This window comes from Xenopus laevis, chromosome 3L (assembly GCF_017654675.1).
Source record: "Xenopus laevis strain J_2021 chromosome 3L, Xenopus_laevis_v10.1, whole genome shotgun sequence".
NCBI classification, from domain to species: domain Eukaryota; kingdom Metazoa; phylum Chordata; class Amphibia; order Anura; family Pipidae; genus Xenopus; species Xenopus laevis.
Window position 1 is genome coordinate 2,300,184 of NC_054375.1, and position 27,799 is coordinate 2,327,982.

The following is a 27,799-nucleotide window of genomic DNA, read 5'->3' on the forward strand; positions in this document are numbered from 1 at the left end:
TACACCCTGCACTTTATATCTATGGTTACACTCTTTCCTCTGCCTTCTTACTCTCACCCCTTCTGGTAAAGTAAAGGTTTCTCAGTCTCTAACTGTTTTTGGCAGTGTTCCTTTAAATCCCCCTAACTCCTTCAGACTGGCCCCTTAGCTCATAACAAGGTACAATATATAAAACATTGGGGTATCACCTGCTATAGTCCAGGTACGCCAGGACAAATAAGCACTCACCCAAATCTCCCCCCTAACTGACCTTCAGACTGGCCCCTTAGCTCATAACAAGGTTACAGATATATAGAAACATTGGGTGTCACCCTGCTATAGTTCCAGGGTACCCAGGGTACAAAAAAAACTCACCCCAAATCCCCTAACTGACCTTCAGACTGGGCCCCTTAGCTCATAACAAGTTTACAAATTATAGAAACATTGGGGTTCACCCTGCATATGTTCCAGGGTACCCAGGTACAAATAAACACTCACCCAAATCTCCCCCTAACTGACCTTCAACTGGTCCCCTTAGCTCAATAACAAGGTTACAAATAAAAACATTGGGTGTCACCCTGCTATATTCAGTACCCAGGGTACAAATAAACACTCACCCCAAATCTCCCCCTAATGGCCCAAGGAGAACTTAGGGGCTCCTGGTTGAACAGAAGTAATGGTTAAATTGATTTGGGAATACATTTGTGTATAACTGCAGCTCTCTGTACCCGCAGGCTACTGGAAGTCTCTATTGGTCAGTTTCACAGACCTGAGACGAATCACACGCTCCGACTGAGATCCTTCTGCGGAACATCTCCGTTAACGTTCCTTCGTTCTCTCCACGTGCACACGCTCTACCAAATGTACAGTTTCGCTCACAAGGTGCAGATTTAGTGATGCCCATGACTCATATCTAGAAATCGGTGATCAAGTGTTTTTTTTTGTGCATTTTTTAAATCTATTTTAACCCAAATGAGCCTTTAAATCCTGCAGGCACCTTTTAAAGTCCAAGTAAACCATGAAACACCACTGATCACAAAAATAAATTTTTGTTTCAACTCATAATTATGTAAAACTGTCTCCTGATTTGGTTCTGGAGAAGTGATTCATTTGTTTTTTTCTCACCCAAGTTAACCGGAACTTCGTCTGTTTCCTTGGAATAATAGTTTGCCCGAATCGATTGGCTTCCTGATTGCCGGCCCAGATAAACCAAGAGGGGGTTTTTGTTTCCCTTCTTTATAAACACCGCAGAGTTAACCACATCCACTGTAATATAAAAAAATTATATACAGGTTGTTCCCCTTTAAATTAACGTTAGTAGATGTAGAGAGGTATTCTGAACAATTTGCTATTGGTTTAATTTTATATTAATGGTTTGAGTAATTACCTTTTTATTCAGCAGTCTCCAGTTTGCCAATTTCAGCCATTGGTGCGGGTTCCAAATTCCCTAGCAACCATGCACTGATTTTAATAGGAGACAAATATGAATAGGAGAGGGACTGAATAGAAAGAGAGAATAAAAAGTAGCAATAACAATACATTTGTAGCCTTACAGCCTTTTATAGGTCATGACCCCCATTAAAAACTGGAAATGTCAGAAGTAGAAGGCAAATAATTAAAAACAATAAAAACAATGGAAACCAAATCAAATTTACTTAGAATTCCAATTCCATAATAAATTAAAAGTTAAAATAAAGGTGAACGCCCCTTTAAGAACACCCGCAGAATTAACACAGCCGCTGTAAAAATGACAAAAAAAAAAAAAAGAATTACATTAAAGACAGTAATGATGTCAATTGATAATTATGGGGTGCACTGAGCAATTCCAGGGTATTATCACTAGGGATGCACCGAATCCAGGATTCGTTTCGGGATTGATTCGCCTTTTTTCAGCAGGATCGGGCAATTTTATTTGGGGTTGAGTTCCCTTTAACGTCCGATTTATACGAATAAGAAGTCCACAAGTTCCCGGTAGGTGATAATTTAGGGAGTACCAAATCCACTATTTTGGATTCGGCCGAACCCCAGGATCCTTCACTAAAGATTCGGCCGAATACCAAACCGAATCTGAATTTGCATATGCAAATTAGGGTGGGTATGGAAAACATTTTTACTTCCTGTTTGTGACAAAACTCACACGATTTTCCCCTCCCCGCCTCTTAATTTGGCATATGCAGATTCAGATTCAGTTTGGCCGGGCAGAAGGGTTCGGCGGAATCCGAATCCTGCAGGAAAAAGGCCGAATTCCGAATTGAATCCTGGATTCGGTGCATCCCTCAAATTAGGGATTGCCGAATCCACATTTGGAATCTCGCGAATCCCTTGAAAGATTCGCCGAATCCCTGGTGAAAGATTCATCGATCCCCGTTAAAGTTTTGTCTTAATACCGAACCAATCCTAATTTGCATATGTAAATTGGGACGGTAGAAAATCACGTGACTCTTTCGTCACAAAATAATTTTTTTCCACTTTGTCTTTCCTGCCCTAATTGCCGTGCAAATAAGGATTCGGGTCGTATTCTGCCGACCTTCACAGGATATTCCGGCGAATCCCAAATAGTGATCCCTAGTGCATCCCTAATTATCACCTACCGGAAACTTGTGGTGCTTCTTATTCGTATAATGTGTCCTTTAAAGGCAAGTCAACCCCAAATTTGCCTAATAACAGAAAACTTAATTCTTAGCAACTTAACAATATACGTTTATTAAAAAAATTCAGTGCGTTATTCATAAAAAACGTTTGCTATTAAAAGCAGCATTTGCTTAACTCTTGCTTGTTGCATTTTAAACAACGATGCAAAAGTCTTGGGGGCAGATTTACTAAAGGGCGAAGTGACTAATGCCCTGGACGCAACTTTGCATTCTAGTAAATTAGCGTTGTCTGAGCGAATTTTCGCCTGGCCAAGTGTTGCGATGGCTGCGAAGCGTCGCCGGTGATTTTCGCCGCTTAGTAAATTTACCCCTTGGTTCACCAGCAAAGTCACTCTGTTAATCAGCTGCCTTGTCTTACATTGTATCAACAGTCTGAACCACCAGTGCAGAGCATAGAAAGGACGTACGCTGCTTTCAATAGAATATATAACGTAGAAAATGTGTTTATATATATATATAAATTCATGTCCTAGAATAAAAATCAAGGGGACAATATGGGGTACATTTTGGAAAGGTTGATGAAGCCCCTCCCACTGCATTATGTCACTTCTACCTCTCATTGGCTCTAGATTCCCACTGCAAATGATTCAGAAACCGGCAGCGACGCAGGATTACTGAATGAACTCCGGCCCGTACAGACCAACTGCAGCTGGTACTTGGCATCCTCCGACCTCAACCAGCTGCTGGCAACGGCGGTGACTGTTCCATATGGAGAGAAAGGTACGGCAATGGCCAGTCTGTATTGGATCATTCACCTCTCGAAGGGTTTGTTCCCCTTTAAATTAACTGTTAGTATGATGTAGAGAGGGATATTCTGAGACAATTTGCAATTGGTTTTCATTTTTTATTATTTGTGGTTTTTGATTTATTTTAGCTTTTTATTCAGCAGCTCTCCGGTTTTAGCAATCTGGTTGCTAGGGTCCGAATTCCCCTAGCAACCATGCATTGCTTTGAATAAGAGACCGGAATATGAATAGGAGACTCCTGAATTGAAAGACGAGGAATAAAAAGTAACAATAACAATACATTTGTAGCCTTACAGAGCATTTGTTTTTAGATGCGGTCAGTGACCCCCATTTGAAAGCTGGAAAGCGTCAGAAGAAGAAGACAAATTATTAAAATATATATATATATATATATATTATATATATAATATCTATATCTTATATATATTATATATATATATAATATATAATATATATATATATATATATTATATATATATATATATGATAGTAGTAACAAACCGCACTCCAAGGAATTTCTTGTGGAAAAAATCAAAAAACTTTTATTTCAACGTTTCGCTCCTCTACTGGCGCCGTCTTCAGGAAGTGAAAAACCCCATACATGTGCTCCAAACTTTATAGGTGAACAAAATGGTGTCCAATCATCATATGTGACATCATCACTGTGCGTCAATTAATTAGCATATTTATCCTCATATAATATTCACATTGTTGATTGTGATCTTATAAACAGCTTTAGTGCAGTGCGTCATCTATAGTGACAAACTTATAAATCAGTGCCTCATTTTGTGTACACACATCACCTGCGTTTGATCTGTGACTATTTGTGTCCAAATAATAAGTGCCGTGACTTTAAAAACATCAGCCAAAAAACATAAGTGTCCCAGATATCATCCAGGGCACTCTTACCCGAGGAAAGAGAGAAGAGGCTGTACTGGCCCTTGTTGGTCCCGCCAGCGCAGGTGCACATACCGGTATGGATAGCTGAATAACCTTCCGTTGCGCCTTCTTCCCTTACATCCGGTAGTTCACAACAGCTCCGCCCCTGTTACTATGGTGAGCGGCGCGCGTCCTGCCATTGCGCTGCGCTCCACCAAATTGAATGTGTAGTCCACCGATCTGCTGCCAATCAACCCCTTTCTCTCCCATAGACACTTGTCCTGACTTCGCTACTACCTCCACAGGGGGTAGAACCTGGGCATAAACCCGAGGTCACCTCCTGCTCTTTGGGAGCGAAGTCATGTACATCAACTGGGGTGGCAGTAATACACGGCTAATGGACTCACCTGGCCATCACGCTCTCCTGGGGGTCTTGTGAGCATTACCATGGGATCTTACCTACAGGTGTAGGTCTTCCAGCTAAACCGGTGTACTCCTCTGGCCTCGGACATACTCCTCCTCCAGCCCCTCCCCTCTTCCCTGGGGCACCGAAGCATCCTAAAGAACAGCAACAAAAATGGACTCAAAGTTACCAACTTAATTGCTATTTTACAATCATGTTTCTTTGTTACTTTATCCATATACTGGTATCTCTGTGTATCAAACCAGATATAGGATAGTGCTATTATTAATATCATTACCACCAGTAATATCATCGTTCCAACATCGGAGAAAAAATGAAAAGGAGAAAAACTACAGATTATCCCTGTATTGTACAAAAAAAAAAAAAAATTTACAGAAAAAATAAATGAATAAATACAAAGAAAAAGAAAAAGAAAAAGCAAAAAGAGTCTGACCCAGCCACAAAAACATCAGGCTGCATTAAATAATACTACCCGATGTAAAAAGTTCCAAGTACCATTCGACTGTGGGATCGTCCATCTGATGCCTAGTCAATAAAAGTGGGACATGGGTAGGGTCTCATTGAGTCCTCTAGGGACAAAGTGTCCAATTTGTAAATCCAACTGGATTCTTTCTGTAGTAATAGTAAGCCTCTATTCCCCCTCTCCTGGGTGCAGGAACATGGTCTATAATCATATGCCGAAACTGCGGCAAAGTGTGTTTCTTTAATAGCCAGTGTCTAGCCACCGGTTGGTCTGTCTTTCCCGTCGACGAGGGCGCTCCTTATCGCACTTCTGTGATTATTTATCCTTTCCCTGTACGTGGTTGTGGCTTTCCCCACGTAGTGTAACCCACAAGGACACCATGCCATATATACTATATGATCACTCGTACAGGTCACCCTGTGTATAATCTGGAATTTAGTTCCCTTCCACGGATGGGTAAAGTAGGTCCCTTGTGACATCCCTCCACATGTCATGCAGCCCAAACACCTAAAGCATCCTTTTTTCAGGGCTTGTCCAACCACGTGGTGTGCTTTTTCTGTGTCTCCCCCAGGTTTTTCGTAACCAAAATTTCACCCAAGTTCCGGCCTCTCCTGAAAGCCATCAGTGTTTTTTGTCCTGGAATGGTAGATTCTGGTCCGTACTGATTATTTCCCATCGCCTTTTCAGCGCTTTCTTCAAGCCTATGCTAGCATTCGTCCACTCTGTAGTAAAAATGATATCTGGGGGGCTCTTCCCTCCTTTCTCACAGGGTCCAATAACACCTCTTGGTTGTATTGCTTCGCTCTCTTACATTGTTCATCAATTAAATCCTTCGGGTATCCCCTCATGGCAAATTGATCAGCCAGAGTGGAGAGTTGTAGTTCTGCTGTAGTCCTTTCTGAGTTGTTCCTTACAATCCTAAGGAACTGAGAGAATAGACCCCCGGGACATGTGTGGAGGATGATGTGTGCTAGCCTGTATCAGGCTGTTTTTGTCTGTTGGCTTCTTAAAGAGTGTCGTCCCTAGTCTATTCTGTTTTTAAAAATGGTCAGATCCAGGTAATTAACTTGCACCTTATCATAGGTCATGGTTAATTTGATGGGGAATCTAATGAGTTTAGATCTCTATGGAACTCAATTAATTCACTTTCCGTCCCAATCCATATCAACAACAAGTCATCGATATATCTTTTGTACAGGAAAATTCTATCGCCTCCCATAGGTAGTAGCCAATTCACCTCATAGTCCTGCATAAAATAATTAGCAAATGACGGGGCAACATTAGATCCCATGGCTGTCCCCGCCAATTGTAGATAAAAAAATCCATTGAATGTAAAGTAGTTATGCGTCAAAATTAAATCTAACAGAGACACTAGGCATTCTGTGGGGGGGTTTCCCGTGTGTGAGCGAGAGAGGGCTTCCCTGCAGACCTGTACACCAGCCTCATGAGGAATCACTGTGTATAAACTAGCCACGTCCATGGTGACTAGTATGCTATCAGGGGGAATCACCTGGTCCTTTAATAAGGACAACAAGTGGCCCGTATCCTTGAGATAAGATCGCATTTGTTGCACAATGGCTGGAGAAAATGATCAATATATACCGACACAGGTTGAAATAGTGAACCTATGGCGGAGATAATAGGTCGCCCGGGGGCTTATCCAAATTTTATGGATCTTAGGTAGTGTATATATATATGGTATCCTCGGGAATTCCGTGGTCAAATATTGGCTAGTCCCTTCATCTATCCACCCCGCCGTAAGGGCTACCCTCACCTGTGTATCCAACAGTTTTTTATATTCTAAGGTCGGGTTCCCCCTCAGCCTCCTGTACGTCGATCCATCCATTAGTTGTCCCATTACTTCCTCTATGTAGTATTGTTTGTCCAACACCACTATAGCTCCCCCTTTGTCCGCTTGTCGTATAATAATATCCTCATTTGCTTTTAGAGTTTTAATCGCCACCTGTTCATCCCTGGTCAAATTTGGAAAAGTTTTTTTCTTCCTCTCTGTCGTTTTGGATAAGTCCTTATCCATCAACTGTGTAAAGGTGGCTATGGAGGGGGGAGTGTTCTGTGGCTCAAATATGCTCTTGGCCCTTAAAAGTTAAAATAAAGGTTAACCGCCCCTTTAAGAACACCGCAGAATTAACACAGGCCGCTGTAAAAATGACAAAAAAAAAAAAAAGATTTACATTAAAGTGACAGTAATGATGTCAGATTGATAATTATTGGGGTGTCACTGAGCAATTCCAGGCTATTATCACTAGGGATGCACCGAATCCAGGATTCGTTTCGGGATTGATTCGGCCTTTTTCAGCAGGATCCGGGCAATTTTTATTTTGGGGTTGAGTTGCCCTTTAACGTCCGATTTATACGAATAAGAAGTGCCACAAGTTTCCCGGTAGGTGATAATTAGTAGGGATGTACCAAATCCACTATTTTGGATTCGGCCGAACCCCAGGATCCTTCACTAAAGATTCAGCCGAATACCAAACCGAATCTGAATTTGCATATGCAAATTAGGGGTGGGTAGGGGGAAAACATTTTTTACTTCCTTGTTTCGTGACAAAAACTCACACGATTTCCCTCCCCGCCTTTTAATTTGCATATGCAGATTCAGATTCAGTTTGGCCGGGCAGAAGGATTCGGCGGAATCCGAATCCTGCAGAAAAAGGCCGAATTCCGAATTGAATCCTGGATTCGGTGCATCCCTCATAATTAGGGATGTGCCGAATCCACTATTTGGGAATCTCGCGAATCCCTGGTGAAAGATTCGGCCGAATCCCTGGTGAAAGATTCAGTCGTATCCCCGGTTAAAGATTTGTCTTAATACCGAACCGAATCCTAATTTGCATATGTAAATTAGGAGCGGGTAGGAAAATCACGTGACTTTTCGTCACAAAATAATTTTTTTCCACTTTTGTCTTTCCTGCCCCTAATTTGCCTGTGCAAATAAGGATTCGGGTCGGTATTCTGCCGACTCTTTCACAGGATATTCGGCCGAATCCCAAATAGTGGATCCCTAGTGCATCCCTAATTATCACCTACCGGGAAACTTGTGGTGCTTCTTATTCGTATAATTGTGTCCTTAAAGGGCAAGTCAACCCCAAATTTGCCTAATAACAGAAAACTTAATTCTTAGCAACTTAACAATATACATTTATTAAAAAAATTTTCAGTGCGATATTCATAAAAAACGTTTGCTATTAAAAGCAGCATTTGCTTAACTCTTGCTTGTTACTTTTTAAACAACGATGCACAAGTCTTGGGGGCAGATTTACTAAAGGGCGAAGTGACTAATGCCCTGGACGCAACTTCGCATTCTAGTAAATTAGCGTTGTCTGAGCGAATTTTCGCCTGGCCAAGTGTTGCGATGGCTGCGAAGCCGTCGCCGGCGATTTTTCGCCGCTTAGTAAATTTACCCCTTGGTTCACCAGCAAAGTCAGCTCTGTTAATCAGCTGCCTTGTCTTACATTGTATCAACAGTCTGAACCACCAGTGCAGAGCATAGAAAGGGACGTACGCTGCTTTCAATAGGAATATATAACGTAGAAAATGTGTTTAGTATATATATATAAATTCATGTCCTAGAATAAAAATCAAGGGGAGCAATATGGGGTACATTTTGGGAAAGGTTGATGAAGCCCCTCCCACTGCATTATGTCACTTCTACCTCTCATTGGCTCTAGATTCCCACTGCAAATGATTCAGAAACCGGCAGCGACGCAGGATTACTGAATGAACTCCGGCCCGTACAGACCAACTGCAGCTGGTACTTGGCATCCTCCGACCTCAACCAGCTGCTGGCAACGGCGGTGACTGTTCCATATGGAGAGAAAGGTACGGCAATGGCCAGTCTGTATTGGATCATTCACCTCTCGAAGGGTTTGTTCCCCTTTAAATTAACTATTAGTATGATGTAGAGAGGAATATTCTGAGACAATTTGCAATTGGTCTTCATTTTTTATTATTTGTGGTTTTTGACTTACTTAGCTTTTTATTCAGCAGCTCTCCGGTTTTAGCAATCTGGTTGCTAGGGTCCAAATTCCCCTAGCAACCATGCATTGCTTTGAATAAGAGACTGGAATATGAATAGGAGAGGCCTGAATAGAAAGATGAGGAATAAAAAGTAACAATACGTTTGTAGCCTTAGATGGGGTCAGTGACCCCCATTTGAAAACTGGAAAGCGTCAGAAGAAGAAGACAAATTGTTAAAAAAACGATAAAAAAAATAATAATTACCAATTGAAAAGTTGCTTAGAATTAGCCATTCTATAATGTACTAAAAGATCATTTAAAGGTGAAGCTTCCCTTTCTCTGTTTGTCATTAACCCCCTACAGGCAATGATTCTTTCAATTTATCATTGATCCATAACTGCGACGCAGCTGAACTCGCTCCCTCCAACCACATCTCATCTTTTATAATTAGATTAATAAATAGAATTTGCTGGGCTTTTTATTTGTAGATCCAGTTCCGGGGGCGTGTAACGTGGAGTTCAGTTTAGATGTTGATCCGAACGTTTATCTGCGATATAATCTCTATGAAACGGTCATCACTTTTGCACCAGCCAATCTGGGATCTGCCAGGTATGTGTGCCCAGAACATTCCTTCTCTGTATATTTGTATTTATACATATGGGAGGAGGAGGTGCCATATTGATTCCCTTAGACAGTACAGTATGAGGGTATAGCTTATTGTGTGCCCAGAACATTCCTTCTCTGTATATTTGTATTTATACATATGGGAGGAGGGAGGTGCCATATTGATTCCCTTAGACAGTACAGTATGAGGGTATAGCTTATTGTGTGCCCAGAACATTCCTTCTCTGTATATTTGTATTTATACATATGGGAGGAGGAGGTGCCATATTGATTCCCTTAGACAGTACAGTATGAGGGTATAGCTTATTGTGTGCCCAGAACATTCCTTCTCTGTATATTTGATTTATACATATGGGAGGAGGAGGTGCCATATTGATTCCCTTAGACAGTACAGTATGAGGGTATAGCTTATTGTGTGCCCAGAACATTCCTTCTCTGTATATTTGTATTTATACATATGGGAGGAGGAGGTGCCATATTGATTCCCTTAGACAGTACAGTATGAGGGTATAGCTTATTGTGTGCCCAGAACATTCCTTCTCTGTATATTTGTATTTATACATATGGGAGGAGGAGGTGCCATATTGATTCCCTTAGACAGTACAGTATGAGGGTATAGCTTATTGTGTGCCCAGAACATTCCTTCTCTGTATATTTGTATTTATACATATGGGAGGAGGAGGTGCCATATTGATTCCCTTAGACAGTACAGTATGAGGGTATAGCTTATTGTGTGCCCAGAACATTCCTTCTCTGTATATTTGTATTTATACATATGGGAGGAGGAGGTGCCATATTGATTCCCTTAGACAGTACAGTATGAGGGTATAGCTTATTGTGTGCCCAGAACATTCCTTCTCTGTATATTTGTATTTATACATATGGGAGGATGGAGGTGCCATATTGATTCCCTTAGACAGTACAGTATGAGGGTATAGCTTATTGTGTGCCCAGAACATTCCTTCTCTGTATATTTGTATTTATACATATGGGAGGAGGAGGTGCCATATTGATTCCCTTAGACAGTACAGTATGAGGGTATAGCTTATTGTGTGCCCAGAACATTCCTTCTCTGTATATTTGTATTTATACATATGGGAGGAGGAGGTGCCATATTGATTCCCTTAGACAGTACAGTATGAGGGTATAGCTTATTGTGTGCCCAGAACATTCCTTCTCTGTATATTTGTATTTATACATATGGGAGGAGGAGGTGCCATATTGATTCCCTTAGACAGTACAGTATGAGGGTATAGCTTATTGTGTGCCCAGAACATTCCTTCTCTGTATATTTGTATTTATACATATGGGAGGAGGAGGTGCCATATTGATTCCCTTAGACAGTACAGTATGAGGGTATAGCTTATTGTGTGCCCAGAACATTCCTTCTCTGTATATTTGTATTTATACATATGGGAGGAGGGAGGTGCCATATTGATTCCCTTAGACAGTACAGTATGAGGGTATAGCTTATTGTGTGCCCAGAACATTCCTTCTCTGTATATTTGTATTTATACATATGGGAGGAGGGAGGTGCCATATTGATTGCCAATCTATTTCTCTATTACACAGAGGGAACAATGCGCCTCCCTGTGATATAAAGAGAGAGCAAGAGACAAGATGGCGATTACTATATGATATTTATCAGTATTTCCTGCCAGAGAATAACCTCAGTGATACAGTGTTACTCGCTCATCTGCACAGGATGTCTATGGTGCAAGCGATTATGAGCAATGGCATTAAGGTAGGGCTGTCCATGTATGTATGTATGTACTGTACTGTATGTAGGTACTGTATGTATGTATGTACTGTATGTATGTATGTACTGTATGTATGTACTGTATGTATGTATGTATGTATGTATGTACTGTATGTATGTATGTATGTATGTACTGTATGTATGTATGTATGTATGTACTGTATGTATGTATGTATGTATGTATGTACTGTATGTATGTATGTATGTATGTATGAACGCCCATGACTTCCACCAATCGAAATTGTTTAAAATAATCACATTTTTCAAACTCAAAAACTCGAATCAAATTAAATTTGAATTAAAAAAAAAACTCGATTCGACTCCAAAGTGATCCCTGGACGTCTCCCCATTGACTTAATAGTCGAATTCGAGTTCTTAAAGGGCCAGGGTATGATATGAAAACAAAATGCAGTTATAGGGTAAAAGGTTCTTGGGTTCAATTGCAACTTTCCCGTTTTCCCATTTTTATATTGAATTTCCAGTTGCATCAAGGATCCCATACATTTCCCTCTTCTCTTTGCAGCTCCTCACCCTGAACTCTGAGCAGATGACTAAAGTCTCCTTCTCTTCCATCCCGGGCCAAGGAGTGATCTACAATGTGATTGTACGGGATCCGCTGCTCAACACCTCTGCGGCCTATGTGCCCGTTCATACGTACGCTTGTAACTTCACCAACGTCATGGACAACTGCTACACGCTGGGTAGGGAATCACTACTTACAGGCACATTTATCAACCGTCCAATTTCAAATTCATGTGATGTAAAAACTCACATTTTTTAAACTCGGGTGAATAGGATCGACCTGAAAACTTGAATCAAATTTGTTGCAAGTTTTAAAAACTCAATTCGAGTTTTTTATCTGCGTAAAAAAACTCGAAATTCGACCAAAATTGATGTAAAAAAAAAATCAAATCGACCAGAAAACTTGAATCGAATTTGTTTCCTTTTTTAAAAACCCGATTTGAGTTTTTTTCAGGCTGCAAAGATCACCAAATTGATCTTAAAGGGCCGGACTATGATAAATGTTAAAAATCGAATTTTAATTTTTTTTTAGAACTCAAATTGAATTTGGATAACTCCCTAGTCAAATTTGACTATAAAAAAAAACTGGAATTTTAGGAAGGCTGCAAAGATCACCAAATTGATCCTTGGACCTCTACCATTGACTGATACAGCAATTTGGCAGGTTTTAGGGGGGCGAATAGTCGAATTCGAGTTCTTAAATTTAGAGTATGAAAAATGTCAAAAATCGAATTCGAATTTTTTTTTTTAAAACTCGAATCCAATTTGGATAACTCTGTAGACAAATTTGACCATAAAAAAAACCTCGAATTTGAAATTGAACCCTTAATTAATCTGCCCCTTAGTGTCACTATTATGATACTAATGTAGCAGAGCGATTCCTCCCTGAATTCCGACCTCTTTGTTCTGTTCATTTCCAGGGAAAGCCTCAACCAGAGTGTTTTTCACTTTCTGTGCTCTCTTCGGCCTCTTCATCTGCTTCTTTGGGCATCAGTTTCTGAAGACAGGTACGGTCATTGCCATATGACTTTTAGGGATACTCGCTACTGATGGACACTTAAAGGGATTCTGTCATGGGAAAAAATGTTTTTGTTTTTTTTTAAAAACGTATCAGTTAATAGAGCTGCTCCAGCAGAATTCTGCACTGAAATCCATTTCTCAAAAGAGCAAACAGATTTTTTTATATTTAATTCTGAAATCTGACATGGGGCTAGACATATTGTCAGTTTCCCAGCTGCCCCTAGTCATGTGACTTGATCAGTACTATATCGCCCACCTCAAGGTGGCCATATCTGTGAGAAATCTGCTCATTCTGACGACATCCCAAACGAGTGGATCTCTCTGTGTATGGCCACCTTTAGGCTGCTGGGGGTCCTTACACTTCTTTATAAGATTATAAATCTGTTGTTATAGATTTACATATTTATATTGTTTAGTGTTTTGGTTTGCTCTGCCTCATCGCAGCTTTTTTTATCTAACCCACAGTCCTAGCTGTGTCACTTGTACACCTCTCAAGCCAACAACATTTTTAGATTAAAGGTAATTTGTGTATTGCTCTAATTGAGAATCACAGCATTAAAGGAGAACTAACCCCTAAAAATGAATGAGGCTAAAAATGTCCTATTTTCTATAGTGAACTTATTGCAGGAGGCTAAAGTTTGAGCTTGTCAATAGCAGCAATGATCCAGGACTTCAAACTTGTCACAGGGGGTCACCATCTTGGAAAGTGTCTGTGACACTCACATGCTCAGTGGGCTCTGATTGGCTGTTGAGAAGCTAAGCTTAGGGCTCGTCACTAATTATCCAGCAGCAGAAAATGAGCTTCCCTGGCTGTAATATAAGCTGATGCTACAGGTTTGCTGATTATTCAATTCTGATGCTAATTGCACTGGTTTCTGTGCTGCCATGTAGTAATTATGTGTATTAATTACTAATCAGCCTTATATTGTGACATTTCTATTCTATGTAAACTGTATATTGTGAGTGGCTCCCTAAGCTCAGTAAGTGACAGCAGCACAGAGCATGTGAATCAGTGAATCAGCAGAAAAGAAGATGGGGAGCTACTGGGGCATCTTTGGAGACACAGATCTTTACTGCTAAAGGGCTGTGGTTGCCTTGGGCTGGTACAGAAGCACAAAATACAACATTTCTACCTACTACTTTGGTTACGGTTTAGTTTTCCTTTAAGAGAGATATAAAAAAGTAAGGAAGTGGAAGCAGATAATGTATTTGTATTTCATTCCAGAATTCTTTTTCATGGGATTCATCATCGTCGGGTTCTTGATCTTTATCCTCCTCACCAGAGTGACTGTCATGGGATACGACGGTGAGTTACAGATAACTGAAGCCATGGGCAAATTGTTGCCTTCTCTGTGATGTAAATAGCCCATCAGGGGTCCCAAGGACTAAAGCTTTAATCTAGCCATACACTAAGGGGCAGATTTATCAAGGGTCGAATTTCGAATCGAAATACATTTTGATTGGTCAAATTTCGAGTTTATGAGAATTTTAAAAATACTGGTATAGGACCTGTTATCCAGAATGCTCGGGACCTGGGGTTTTCCGGATAACGGATCTTTCCGTAATTTGGGTCTTCATGCCTTTAGTCTACTAGAAATCATTTAAACATTAAATAAACCCAATAGGCTGGTTTTGGTTCCAATAAGGATTAATTATATCTTAGTTGGGATCAAGTACAAGGTACAGGTATGGGACCTGTTATCCAGAATGCTTGGGACCTGGGGCTTTCCGGATAAAGGATCTTTTCATAATTTGGATCTTCATACCTTAAGGCTACTAGAAAATCGTATACATTTTAAATAAACCCAATAGGCTGGTTTTGCCTCCAATAAGGATTAATTATATCTTAGTCGGGATCAAGTACAGCTATGGGACCTTTTATCCAGAATGTTCGAGACCACGGGTTTTCCGGATAATGGCTCTAGCTGTAATTTGGATCTTCATGCCTTAAGTCTACTAGAAAATCATATAAACATGAAATAAACCCAATAGGCTGGTTTTGCCTCCAATAAGGATTAATTATATCTTAGTTGGGATCAAGTACAAGCGACTGTTTTATTATTACACAGAAAAAGGAAATCATTTTTAAAAAATTTGGATTATTTGAATAAAATGGAGTCTATGGGAGACAGCCATTCCTTAATTCGGAGCTTTCGGGATATCGGGTTTCCGGATAAGGGATCCTATACCTGTACTCGAATTTGGCCGTAAAAAAAAAGACTCGAAAATTCGAATTTAAATTTTCAAATCGACCCATTTGAGTGAATATATTATCTAAAGGAAAAGTAAAGGCTTTGCAGCAATTAGACACTTGACCTAAGATAATAAAAACTATTTCTGATTAGTGATGGGCGAATTTCTCCCGTTTCTGCGGGAGTTTCGTAAATGTATTCGCCATCGGCGAAACGTGGAAATATCCTGCACCAGGCGAATTTATTCGCCCATCACTATTTCTGATAGAAATCCCTATATTATTAGCATTTCTTGTATTTAGACCCTTATATCTTGTGACAGAAGTGGAATTACACAAACATGTCGCAGATTTAGAAAGCCCGGGTTATACTGAAAAAAATGATTTTAATTTTTTAAAATAAAGCCCCTCCCCCAAAAATTCCAATTTGATGTCTGACTGACAAGAGTAGTAAGAGATAAAGACAAATTCAGAAAAAAATGTCTTTAAAATGTCGTGCAAAAGACAAAATCTAAATTCACAAAAGTGGAGGTTTTTATTTTGTCTCAATATCATCACTTTTGTCAATTCCCCACATTATTTTTGCACATTTAGGCTTCCCATGTGGTTGGCTCAGTTGGGCTGATCTGTTTGGCCCCCAGACCAAGAGTGGGATCTCTATAGGGGCCCATGTTGACATATTTTGAAATTCTGTATCCACAGCCCAACTGATGGCACTTTTAAACCTGCCTGACAGATACTGGATCTGGATCTCCAGGCACATAAGGGGATGAGTTGGCAGCAGCTGTATGTCCTATATAAGGTCACCTTAAAGGAACAGTTCAGTATAAAAATAAAACTGGGTAAATAAATAGGCTGTGCAAAATAAATAATGTTTCTAATATAGTTAGTTAGGCAAAAATGTAATGTATAAAGGCTGGAGTGACTGGATGTGTAACATAATAGCCAGAACACTACTTCCTGCTTTGCAGCTCTCTTGCTTTCCACTGATTGGTTACCAGGCATCAGTGACTCAAGGGGAGGTCACATGGGACATAACTGTTGCTTTTGAATCTGAGCTGAATGCTGAGGATCAATTACAAACTCACTGAACAGTTATGTCCCATGTGGCCTCCCTTATAGTCACTGACTAACTCAGAGTTAGAGAGCTGCAAAGCAGGAAGTAGTATTCTGGCTATTATGTTACACATCCACTCACTCCAGCCTTTATATATTACATTTATGGCTAACTAACTATATTAGAAACATTATTTATTTTGCACAGCCTATCTATTTACCCAGTTTTTATTTTTTACACTGAAATGTTCCCAAAAGACCCAATACTTCTCCTGTACAAGGATGGAAACCGCTTGCCTTTCGTTTTTGAAAAACCACCAGTCATTGTTAGCGCTGGGAGGTATAGGTCGTCTCACTCTTACAGGTAACCCTAAATTGAATGAGAAACAGAATGGGGTTGTTCCTGGAGACCACTTTACACTGATTGGAGACCACTCATTTTTTCTCTTGCCTAATTGGGGGACACAGGCACCATGGGGATGAAGATCCTGCAGCTGGAGACTGGACACTAAATAGTTAACTTTAAACTCCTCCTCCTCCTGCTCTGGGCTTCATCCCCTGCCTCCTCCTACAATCTCCAGTTTCGTTAGTGTCCTCAGAAGGAGAAGACACATAGTTAGTGGCTGGAGCAATTGATCAGGACTGCGTGTTAGGATCATGCCACATTATGGGGGCCACTGACATCACTCAAAGAGCCTCTCCAGCTGACAACTACTCTACCCTATAGCCTTCCCGCTCTACGGAGGTCTGCAGGCTCGCTCCTTTTTTCCCTACGCTGTCTTCCCGCTCCACGGAGGCCTGCAGCAGCGCTTTACACCTCTTAGGTGTATATCCTTACACAGGCAATTATATATGTGAGTCTTCACATATATTCTTGTTTGTGTCTGTGACAGGGAAACATATTGAAAGGGCACAGTACAGCTGGCAACGGTGGTGAGTACATTCCACCCTTCTACCCTCTCTTTATTCTCTAAATAGGCCCCCATGCTCTCTGTTCCTTTTTCACACTACTTATGTAACCCTCTCTGTATCGCCTACCTTCCACTATACGCATCGATACTTGTCGCGCGCCTTTTTTCCCCTGCTCTGCCGTCGGCGCCAACGTGCGTTCCACCTTGGAACGCACTTCCGCTTCCGCCCAGTCTCTGCCTTATGCGCAATAGGATCTCCCGCTCCCGCACTGAGGCGGCTCTTCTGGCGCCAAAAGCCCTCTTACCCCAACGGCTGCTGCTTCCTATCCCAGCACCTCGACCCACGCTGCTGCTACTTGGGCCTCTGCTTCCTAAGTCTTCAGCGACCGTGCTCCTCTAGTCCAGGCAGACATCTACAGGCAAGTATTCATTCTCTTAAAGGGGCACTACACCTGGTAGACGTGGGTTTCCCCAGGGACTCTAAACCCTCTCTTCTCTGTCTCCACAGCTCCTTCACTATTAGGAGGCTCATATCCTTGCATCTGCCAGATTCCCCTGCCTCAGCAAAATAAATAAATAAATTAAAAAAAAAAAAAAAAAAAAAAAAGGAGCATCATGGCAGATAAGACAGAAGAGCCCAGGACCTCTAAGTCCTCAGCTCACACACGCCAAAATACCCAAATCACTTTTCTAGCCTGCACCATATGTAAGGCTAAATTTCATTCGGCATCGGCTGAATCCGTGTGTATGGCCTGCAGACCTTCAGATCCCTCGCCACCACCTTTGGCCAGTACATCTGAGTCTGAGTTGATCAGGGCCCTTTCCCTCTCACTTGCAGGCATCCAAAACCTGGCCCGCATCCCAGAGACATTAGACAAGGTCCTGGAGCACCTTTCTCAACCAGCTAGAACTGCCGACCTCCCCTCAGGTTCCAAACGCCTTGCACCTTCGCCTCCTGATTCCCCTAGGGAACCATTTTCTCCCTCCAATGAGGAAGGCCAAGTCCTATCACAGGATGACTCCGATCAGGAACACATTGATCCAGATCTAGACACCCCTAGAACCCAAAAGGAGGTGGAAGGCCTTATACAAGCGGTGCTTAGTACTCTTAACATAGAAGAGCCCGTCTCTGTTGAGCCAGCGAAAAATATCTTTAAGAGACAAAAGAAGAGTTCTTACGTCTTCCCAGCTTACGAACAGCTGGAAGACCTCATCAAGGCCCAGTGGAAACATCCAGACCACAGGGTGCAAATATCAAGGCGCTTCTCACAAACGTATCCCTTTCCTCAGGAGTACACTGAGCTCTGGGCTTCACCCCCAGCGGTTGATCCCCCAGTTTCCAGACTTTCCAGGAATACCACCATTCCGGTGGCGGACGCAGCAGCATTCAAAGACCCTATTGACAAACGCCTGGAAGGGTTTTGCAAATCTTCCTTCACAGCGTCCGGATCCGCCTTTAGACCGATCTTTGCTATTGCCTGGGTCGCCAAGGCTATGGAGGTCTGGGTAGAACAGGTTGCGCAACTTCTCGGGTCCGAGGACCCCACCACCGATAATCTCCTCTCTCAAATAGCTGACGCTACCAATTACATTGGAGATGCGGCTATCGACGCAGCAAAGATGGTGGCACAGGCCTCAGCCCAGTCGGTGGCAGCTCGCCGTTTCCTTTGGCTGAAGACATGGTCGGCCGACCTCACATCTAAACGCTCCCTAGTCAGCCTGCCCTTTCAAGGAAAACTACTCTTTGGGGCCGAATTAGACAAAATAATCTCACAAGCAACTGGCGGTAAGAGCACGCTACTCCCACAGGCCAGAACCAAAAGACCAGCCTTCAAGAGACGCCCCTTTTTTCGACCCTTTCGGCAAGGCCAAAGGTCAAAGACACAGTCAGACAAACCCAACTCCAATTTCCGCTCTCGCTACCAAAATAAACAAAGGCCCAGTTGGTCGTCCAACAAAGCACCGGCCAAGTCCTCTCAGGACAAGTCCACTTCCGCATGAAGGGGTGCCCACCCCCGAAGGGATCCCACTAGGAGGCCGCCTCCAATCCTTTCGGGAGGTGTGGGAACTCAAGATACGGGACCGTTGGGTTCTCCAAGTCATCTCTCAGGGACTACTAATAGACTTTACCCAACCTCCTCCCCACAGATTTTTCGTATCCAGACTACCCCGCCAACTAGACAACAAGAGCAAATTTCTCTTGGTCATCCAAGACCTTGTCAAAGCAGGAACTATTCAACCAGTTCCACAATCAGACAGGGGAAGAGGGTACTACTCCAACCTTTTTATGGTCCCCAAGAAGGACGGCTCCCTGAGACCAGTGCTGGATCTCAAAGATCTCAACCCTTTCGTCAGGCGCTGCCACTTCAAGATGGAATCCATCCAATCAGTTTTGGCATCCATGGAAGACGGGGAATTCATGACGGTCATCGACATAAAAGATGCCTACCTCCATATTCCCATCCACCCAGCCCACCACAGGTTTCTCAGATTCTTTGTGAACGGTCACCACTGGCAGTTTGTCGCCCTCCCATTCGGACTGTCATCAGCCCCCCGCACATTCACCAAGGTGATGGCGGCAGCACTAGAAGAATTAAGACTACAGGGCATTCCTGTCATTCCTTATTTGGACGATCTTCTCGTAAAAGGCGAGTCGGCAGCAAAAGCCCTTCACCACACGTCTCAGGTCCTACAGACTTTGACAGAACTGGGATGGACTGTCAACCTCAACAAATCGAAGCTCATCCCGACTCAAACGATAGAATACCTGGGGCTGATACTGGATTCCAGGACAGGGAGAGCCTTTCTTCCGAGAGACAAGACCAGCATCCTCCAAGGCAGGATTCGAACCCTCCAGACTTCCTTCAGGGTCCCTCTCCGGACAGCCATGCAAACCCTAGGCACTATGGTAGCATCCTTCCCTGCAATCCCCTATGCACAATTCCACACCAGAGCCCTTCAACATGCAATTCTGCTGCACCAACGCACAGATCGAACCAATCTAGACCGCCGGATAGTCCTTCCGGAACAGGTCAAACGCTCTCTCACCTGGTGGACACAGCCACTACGGACAACAGGGGGGCGTCCCTTCCCTCCTCTCCACTGGACGGTTCTTTCGACGGACGCCAGCCTACGGGGCTGGGGAGGCGTGTTGGGCCAGACGACAGTCCAAGGTCTTTGGAATCAGGAGGAACGTTCTCTCCCCATCAATCTTTTAGAACTGAGGGCAATTCGCTACTCGCTGGAACGCTTGACGCCCCTCCTCCGCGGCCACGCCACCCGAATCCAGTCCGACAATGTGACAGCAGTCGCTTATATAAACCACCAAGGCGGCACCAGAAGCCCGGCAGCCCTAAGGGAGGCACAACACATTCTACTGTGGGCAGAACAGCACGTTCCGGCAATCTCTGCGGTACACATACCAGGGGTAGACAACTGGATAGCGGACTACCTAAGCAGAGAAACCCTAGATCAGGGGGAGTGGAGTCTGCATCAGGAAGTTTTCCAACTCCTCGTGGACAGATGGGGACTACCGGAAGTAGATCTGATGGCATCCCGAAGCAACTGCAAGGTCCCTCGATTTGTGGCTCGGAGCTTGGACCCCCTTGCACTCGCAGCAGACGCCCTAGTGATTCCCTGGCGTTTTTCCCTGGCCTACATCTTTCCTCCTCTGGCACTGCTTCCAAAGGTTGTCAAAAAGATCAAAAGAGAAGGCACCCAGACTATCCTGGTGGCTCCGTACTGGCCCAGGAGGCCGTGGTTTGCAGACATTGTGACACTCGCACAGGACGCTCCGTTTCCCCTTCCTCTACGGCACGATCTGCTGACACAAGGCCCTGTCGTCCACCCGAATTCTCTTCAGTGGGCTTTAACGGCATGGCTCTTGAAGCCCTAGTGCTGCGAAGAGCGGGAGCCCCATCGGATGCACTACCTACCATGCTCCGTGCACGCAAGCCAGTCTCTTCCAAGATATACCATAGAGTCTGGAAGACTTTCATCACCTGGTGCGAACACAGAGGTACTGACCCACAGAAGGCTACGGAGACTGAGATTCTCTCCTTCCTACAGGAGGGCTTGAAAAAGGGGTTGGCCTTGAGCTCCCTGAAAGTACAGGTATCAGCATTGTCCGTTCTTCTTCAGGAGAAACTAGCCCTAAGGAATAATATCAGAACGTTCCTTCAGGGGGCTATCCGGTTAATACCACCGTATCGCTGTCCGGTACCACCTTGGGACCTCAACCTGGTGCTCTCAGTCCTCCAAGATGATCCATATGAACCCATTGACAACATTCCTCTATCTACCCTTACAGAGAAAGTGGTTTTTCTTCTGGCCATCACATCTGCTCGCAGAGTCTCGGAAATGGCGGCACTCTCCTGCAAGTCACCCTTTACCATCATTCACAAGGACAAGGTGGTCCTCAGACCTACTCCAGACTTTTTGCCGAAAGTGGTGTCGGAATTTCACCTTAACCAAGATATCGTAGTGCCTTCCTTGTGCCCAGAACCCAAGAATCCAGGAGAGCGCAAACTTCACAACCTAGATGTTGTTAGGGCTATCACCACATATCTACATACCACCAAAGAGGTCAGAAAAACTGACGCCCTGTTCATCATTCCCAACGGACCCAAACGTGGTGCCAAAGCAGCTAAGTCTACGCTGGCCAAGTGGATTCGTGCTACCATCATCAGAGCATACGCACTTAAGGGTAAAGCATCTCCACTTCAAGTGAGGGCGCACTCTACTCGCTCGATTAGCACTTCTTGGGCAGTTAGGCATCAAGCATCGGCGGAACAAGTTTGCAGAGCGGCCACCTGGGTGTCCCTTCACACATTCACGCGCTTCTACAGGCTACACACACAGGCTTCAGCCGAAGCAGTATTTGGGAGGAAGGTGTTACAGGCAGTCATTACTTAAACGCCTCCTGGGGCTTACAGTGTCCCACCCTCATGGGTTGCTTTGGGACGTCCCCATGGTGCCTGTGTCCCCCAATTAGGCAAGAGAAAGAGAGATTTTTGTACTTACCGTTAAATCTTTTTCTCTTGTCCTATATTGGGGGACACAGGCCTTCCCTCCCTGTACATGTTGGAGTTCGGTTCAGTTTTTATATGTTTTTTCAACCTTGTTTTTAAGAGGTTTGGAGGGGGTAGAGGTCCTCCTCTTCTGTTTTTGGTCATCTTGCTCCTTCTTCGGTCGAAACTGGAGATTGTAGGAGGAGGCAGGGGATGAAGCCCAGAGCAGGAGGAGGAGGAGTTTAAAGTTAACTATTTAGTGTCCAGTCTCCAGCTGCAGGATCTTCATCCCCATGGTGCCTGTGTCCCCCAATATAGGACAAGAGAAAAAGATTTAACGGTAAGTACAAAAATCTCTCTATATTGTATCACAGATCCCTTACATATTAAATTGTTTGAGTTTCCAGTAGGGATGCACAGAATCCACAATTTGGGATTTGGCCGAATCCTTTGTGAAAGATTCGGCCGAATCCTGATTTACATATGCAAATTAGGGGCGGGAAAGGGAAAAAGTATGAACTTTTTTTCGCTCTTTTGTTTTGTGATGAGAAGTCCCGTGATTTTCCGCCCCACCCCTAATTTACCTATGCAAATTTGGATTCGGTTTGGCCAGACACAAGGATTGGACTGAATCTGAATCCTGCTGATAAAGGCCGAATCCCTTACTGAATCCTGTATTCGGTGCATCCCTAGTTTCCAGTAACATATAGAAGTGCTTCCGTTGAATTCTTTCTCCCCACAGGCCTCTTGGGAGTAACATCAGCCTCGGGTATCATCGGTGGCCTCCTCTTTGTGGGATTCTGGTGGAGATTTGGCTGTCCTCATGTCTGTCTGCTGCTTGTGGGCCTGGTTCTCGGGTTCCTGACGGCTTCCATTGTCTTCTTTACACCCATTGGTAAGTGACCGTGTCAGACTAGAGGATCTAAAGGAGAAATCGTTTCCACCTGCCCTCCATAAATCAAGATATTAGACGAATGCCTTTATATAACATGGTTCTCACTGCATGCACGTGTCATGTTGCTTCTCGTTCTTCCAGGGGATTATGGGACTTTTCATGATGACACAGTGTTTTGGCTCACCTTTGCCTGTATTTCATTGGTGGTGCCGGTGGCCTTTCTCGTCTCTGCTAAAACTGTGAGTATTTCATCTGTTTCTTCCAGTGCTAAACTTACTGTTTATAAATATAGCATCGGGCGAGAGTGACCCCAAACAGAGGAATATTTACAGGAATATTTGCCCTGCCCTGACCTTGTGTAATGGAAACAGGCCTGTAGTTCACTCTCTTGCCAGACTTTGCTATGAATAGCAGCTTTCTCAACAAAGTAGAACAAATATAATTACATTTGAGGCTTCAAATGGGGTTTTTTGCCTTCCTCTGGATCAACTGACAGGCAGGTTATATATAGACTTAAGGTTGAACTTGATGGACGTGTGTCTTTTTTCAACCCAACTTACTGTGTTACTATGTTACAAGTTGATCCAGGGACTGGTCCCATTGTATTTTAGAGTCAGGAAGGAAATTTTCCCCCTCTGAGGCAAATTGGAGAGGGTTCAGGAGGGTTTTTCACCTTCCTCTGGATCAACTGTCAGTTAGGCAGGTTATATATAGACTTAAGGTTGAACTTGATGGACGTGTGTCTTTTTTCAACCTCACTTACTATGTTACAAGTTGATCCAGGGACTGGTCCCATTGTATTTTGGAGTCAGGAAGGAAATTATCCCCCTCTGAGGTAAATTGGAGAGGGTTCAGACGGGTTTTTCGCCTTCCTCTGGATCAACTGACAGTTAGGCAGGTTATATATAGACTTAAGGTTGAACTTGATGGACGTGTGTCTTTTTTCATCCTAACTTACTATGTTACTATGTTATAAGTTGATCCAGGGACTGGTCCCATCCATCTTGAAATCAGGAAGGAATTTTTTCCCCCCTCTGAGGCAAATTGGAGAGGCTTCAAATGGGGTTTTTCACCTTCCTCTGGATCAACTGACAGGCAGGTTATATATAGACTTAAGGTTGAACTTGATGGACGTGTGTCTTTTTTCAACCTAACTTACTATGTTACAAGTTGATCCAGGGACTGGTCCCATTGTATTTTAGAGTCAGGAAGGAAATGATCCCCCTCTGAGGTAAATTGGAGAGGGTTTAGACAGGTTTTTCGCCTTCCTCTGGATCAACTGACAGTTGGGCAGGTTATATATAGACTTAAGGTTGAACTTGATGGACGTGTGTCTTTTTTCCATCTAACGTACTATGTTACTATGTTACAAGTTGATCCAGGGACAGGTACGATTCCATCTTGAAATCAGGAAGGAATTTTTTCCCCCCTCTGAGGCAAATTGGAGAGGCTTCAATCAAAAGGGTTTTTTGCCTTCCTCTGGATCAGCTGACAGTTGGGCAGGTTATATATAAACTTGATGGACGTGTGTCTTTTTTCCAGCTAACTTACTATGTTACAAGGTGATTTTTCCCCTGTGCACTTGCAGTGACCATACGGATTAAACAGTCATTACATAGGTCTCTCATATGCTCTGGTGAGGGAGTCACTAACTAACCTTATGCTGCTGTTTTTCACCTAGCTCAATATATTCACCTGCTCAGTGGTTGGCTCCTACACTCTGGTTTTGGCCGTAGACAGTTATGTGTTCACGAGCCTCACCTACATCACCTTAAACATTGTAAAGAGGGCGGTAAACCAAGAATTCAGTAGTGTCTACACCAGTGTTCCCTTCCAGACCAATGGTAAGTGCCCACTGGATGATCTGCTCTAATGTAAATATATTTATTTTATTTATGTTTCCTTTAGACAGTACAGTATGAGGGTATAGCTAATTGTGGGCCCAGAACATTCCTTCTCTGTATATTTGTATTTATACATATGGGAGGAGGGAGGAGCCATATTGATTCCCTTAGACAGTACAGTATGAGGGTATAGCTTATTGTGTGCCCAGAACATTCCTTCTCTGTATATTTGTATTTATACATATGGGAGGAGGTGCCATATTGATTCCCTTAGACAGTACAGTATGAGGGTATAGCTTATTGTGTGCCCAGAACATTCCTTCTCTGTATATTTGTATTTATACATATGGGAGGAGGAGGTGCCATATTGATTCCCATAGACAGTACAGTATGAGGATATAATATTTGAAGCATGAGATGAGTTGCAGAAATCAAGTCATAGAAGATATTGGAACATTCAGTGCAACTGTCATATGAACAAAACCATCCTTTTATTTTCAGACTTTATCATGATTGCATTATGGGTAGTCCTGTCTGTCAGTGGAGTGGCCACCCAGCTGTATCGGGAGCGAGAGAAGACGCCCTTCCCTCCGACCCCGTACTTGTTGTGGATAAGAGACAGAGAGCGAAGGAAAACCAACGTCTTGGACCCCAGTTACCACCTCCCGCCGTTAAGAGAACGAATTCTAATCCGACTGGCGCAGTTTCGAGATTTTTTCCGCAGAGATCAGCTGACGGGTGAACGGTCGCCATTACTTCTATAGCCGCGTGGGAAGAGCAGGAATGAGTTAACTTTGTCTCTGCCATAAATCACCGGTGCCAAAAAGAAGGAGATCCATTTCATATATATATATATATAAGTAAAAACACACAATACGCTCTCTCTTTATTATACTATTACAGCTCACAAGAGTCCGAGGAGGATGAAATGACCCCCACGTGGATGGATCAAGATAAGAGATTTATGTACCTGCTGAAATGTTGTATTTCCTTCTATAAGGAGCTGATGTTGTTATTAATATCTGCGTGTCAGTCATAAAGATCTCCCAGCTGTATAAAACTACGGGGTGGGGATTGTTACTTCTAATGTTAATGCAGAGGAGAAATAGATTATAAAGTGCAATACCACTTGTCACCACTAGTAGCAGACAGCAAGTGTTTCCCTATAGAGCTGCAATAGAGCAGCGCCACAGCCTGTGCTCCACATCAGGGATTGGTGGGTGAAATGAAGTGTCTCCCAGAAATGTCAGAGTCCTCTGCTTTCCATGCAAAAGGTTTTAATGACGATTTCATCAGCTCTTTCGGAGCGATTTTGTTTTACGAAGTCGCCCGAAGTTTCCTCGTGAGACGACTTCGGAAAACATAGCGCACCGATTGCCATCTCACCAGTGGGAGGCAGTTTGGGGAGATTTGTCGCCCTGAAAGAGAGGCGATTTGTCCTTGGGGGCGACTAAATCTCCCCGAATCTGAGTATGCGTCTCAGCCCTTAAAGGGGTTGTTCACCTTTGAGATAATGTTTACTGTGATGTAGAGAGGGATACATTGCAATTGGTTTTCATTTTTATCCTTTAAGGTTTTTGAGTTATTTAGCTTTTAATTCAGCAGCTCTTCAATTTGCATTTTCAGCCATCTGGTTGCTAGGGTCCAAATTCCCCTAGCAACCATGCATTGATGTGAATAAGAGACCGGAATATGAATAGGAGAGGCCTGAATAGAAAGAGGAGGAATAAAAAGTAGCAATAACAATTAGGGATGCAGCAAATCCAGGATTCGGCCTTTTTCAGCAGGATTCGAATTCGCCCGAATCCTTCTGGCCGGCCGAATCTGAATCCTAATATGCATATGCAAATTTGGGACGGAGAGGGGTAATGCGTGACTTTTTGTCACAAAACAAGGAAGTAAAAATGTTTCCCTTTCCCACCCCTAATTTGCATATTCAAATTTGAAGTCGGGTTCGGTTGGGTATTTGCCTGAATCTTTCGCAAAGTGAACTTTATATCTGTACTGAATGTTGTGATTCAATACTCTATGGAGGCACAAGGACTGTGGTTGCTTTGGGCTGGTAAGGGGCCATTTTGCACGGAAAGAAGAGAATTCTGGAATTTCCAGATAACGGATCTTTCTGTAATTTGGATTTTCAAACTTTAAGTCTACTAGAAAATCATGTAAACATGAAATAAACCCAATAGGCTGGTTTTGCCGACAATAAGGATTAATTATATCTTAGTTGGGATCAATTACAGGTATGGGACCTGTTCTCTAGAATGCTCAGACCTGGGGCTTTCCAGATAACGGATCTTTCCATAATTTGGATCTTCATACCTTAAGTCTACTAGAAAATCATATAAACATGAAATAAAGCCAATAGGCTGGTTTTGCTTCCAATAAGGATTAATTGTATCTTAGTTGGGATCAAGTACAAGCGACTGTTTTATTATTACAGGTATGGGACCTGTTATCCAGAATGCTCAGGAACTGGGGTTTTCTGGATAACGGATCTTACTATAATTTGGATCTTCATACCTTAAGTATACTAGAAAATCATATAAACATGAAATAAACCCAATAGGCTGTTTTTGCTTCCAATCAGGATTAATTATATCTTAGTTGGGATCAAGTACAGGTATGGGACCTGTTATCCAGAATGCTCGGGACCTGGGGTTTTCTGGATAATGGATCTTCTGTAATTTGGATCATCATACCTTAAGTCTACTAGAAAATCATATAAACATGAAATAAACCCAATAGGCTGGTTTTTGCCTCCAATAAGGATTAATTATATCTTAGTTGGGATCAAGTACAAGCGACTGTTTTATTATTATAGAGAAAAAGGAAATCATTTTAAATA

The 27,799-nt window shown here is 42.9% G+C and overlaps 2 protein-coding genes across 2 annotated transcripts in view; one reads left to right on the top strand and one right to left on the bottom strand.

Moving 5' to 3' along the window:
* LOC121401348 (mediator of RNA polymerase II transcription subunit 21) overlaps positions 1-27,799 on the bottom strand; it is a 76,339-nt gene that overhangs the window by 24,620 nt on the left and 23,920 nt on the right. The window lies entirely within an intron of this gene.
* Positions 3,145-26,067, top strand: LOC121401347 (transmembrane 7 superfamily member 3-like). Its single transcript, XM_041585810.1, has 11 exons — positions 3,145-3,350; positions 8,832-8,982; positions 9,609-9,729; positions 11,317-11,488; positions 12,027-12,204; positions 12,946-13,032; positions 14,271-14,351; positions 22,955-23,107; positions 23,249-23,346; positions 24,789-24,951; positions 25,453-26,067. Exons 1-11 carry the CDS (start codon positions 3,339-3,341, stop codon positions 25,713-25,715), a joined length of 1,479 nt encoding a protein of 492 aa, XP_041441744.1. The 5' UTR covers positions 3,145-3,338; the 3' UTR covers positions 25,716-26,067.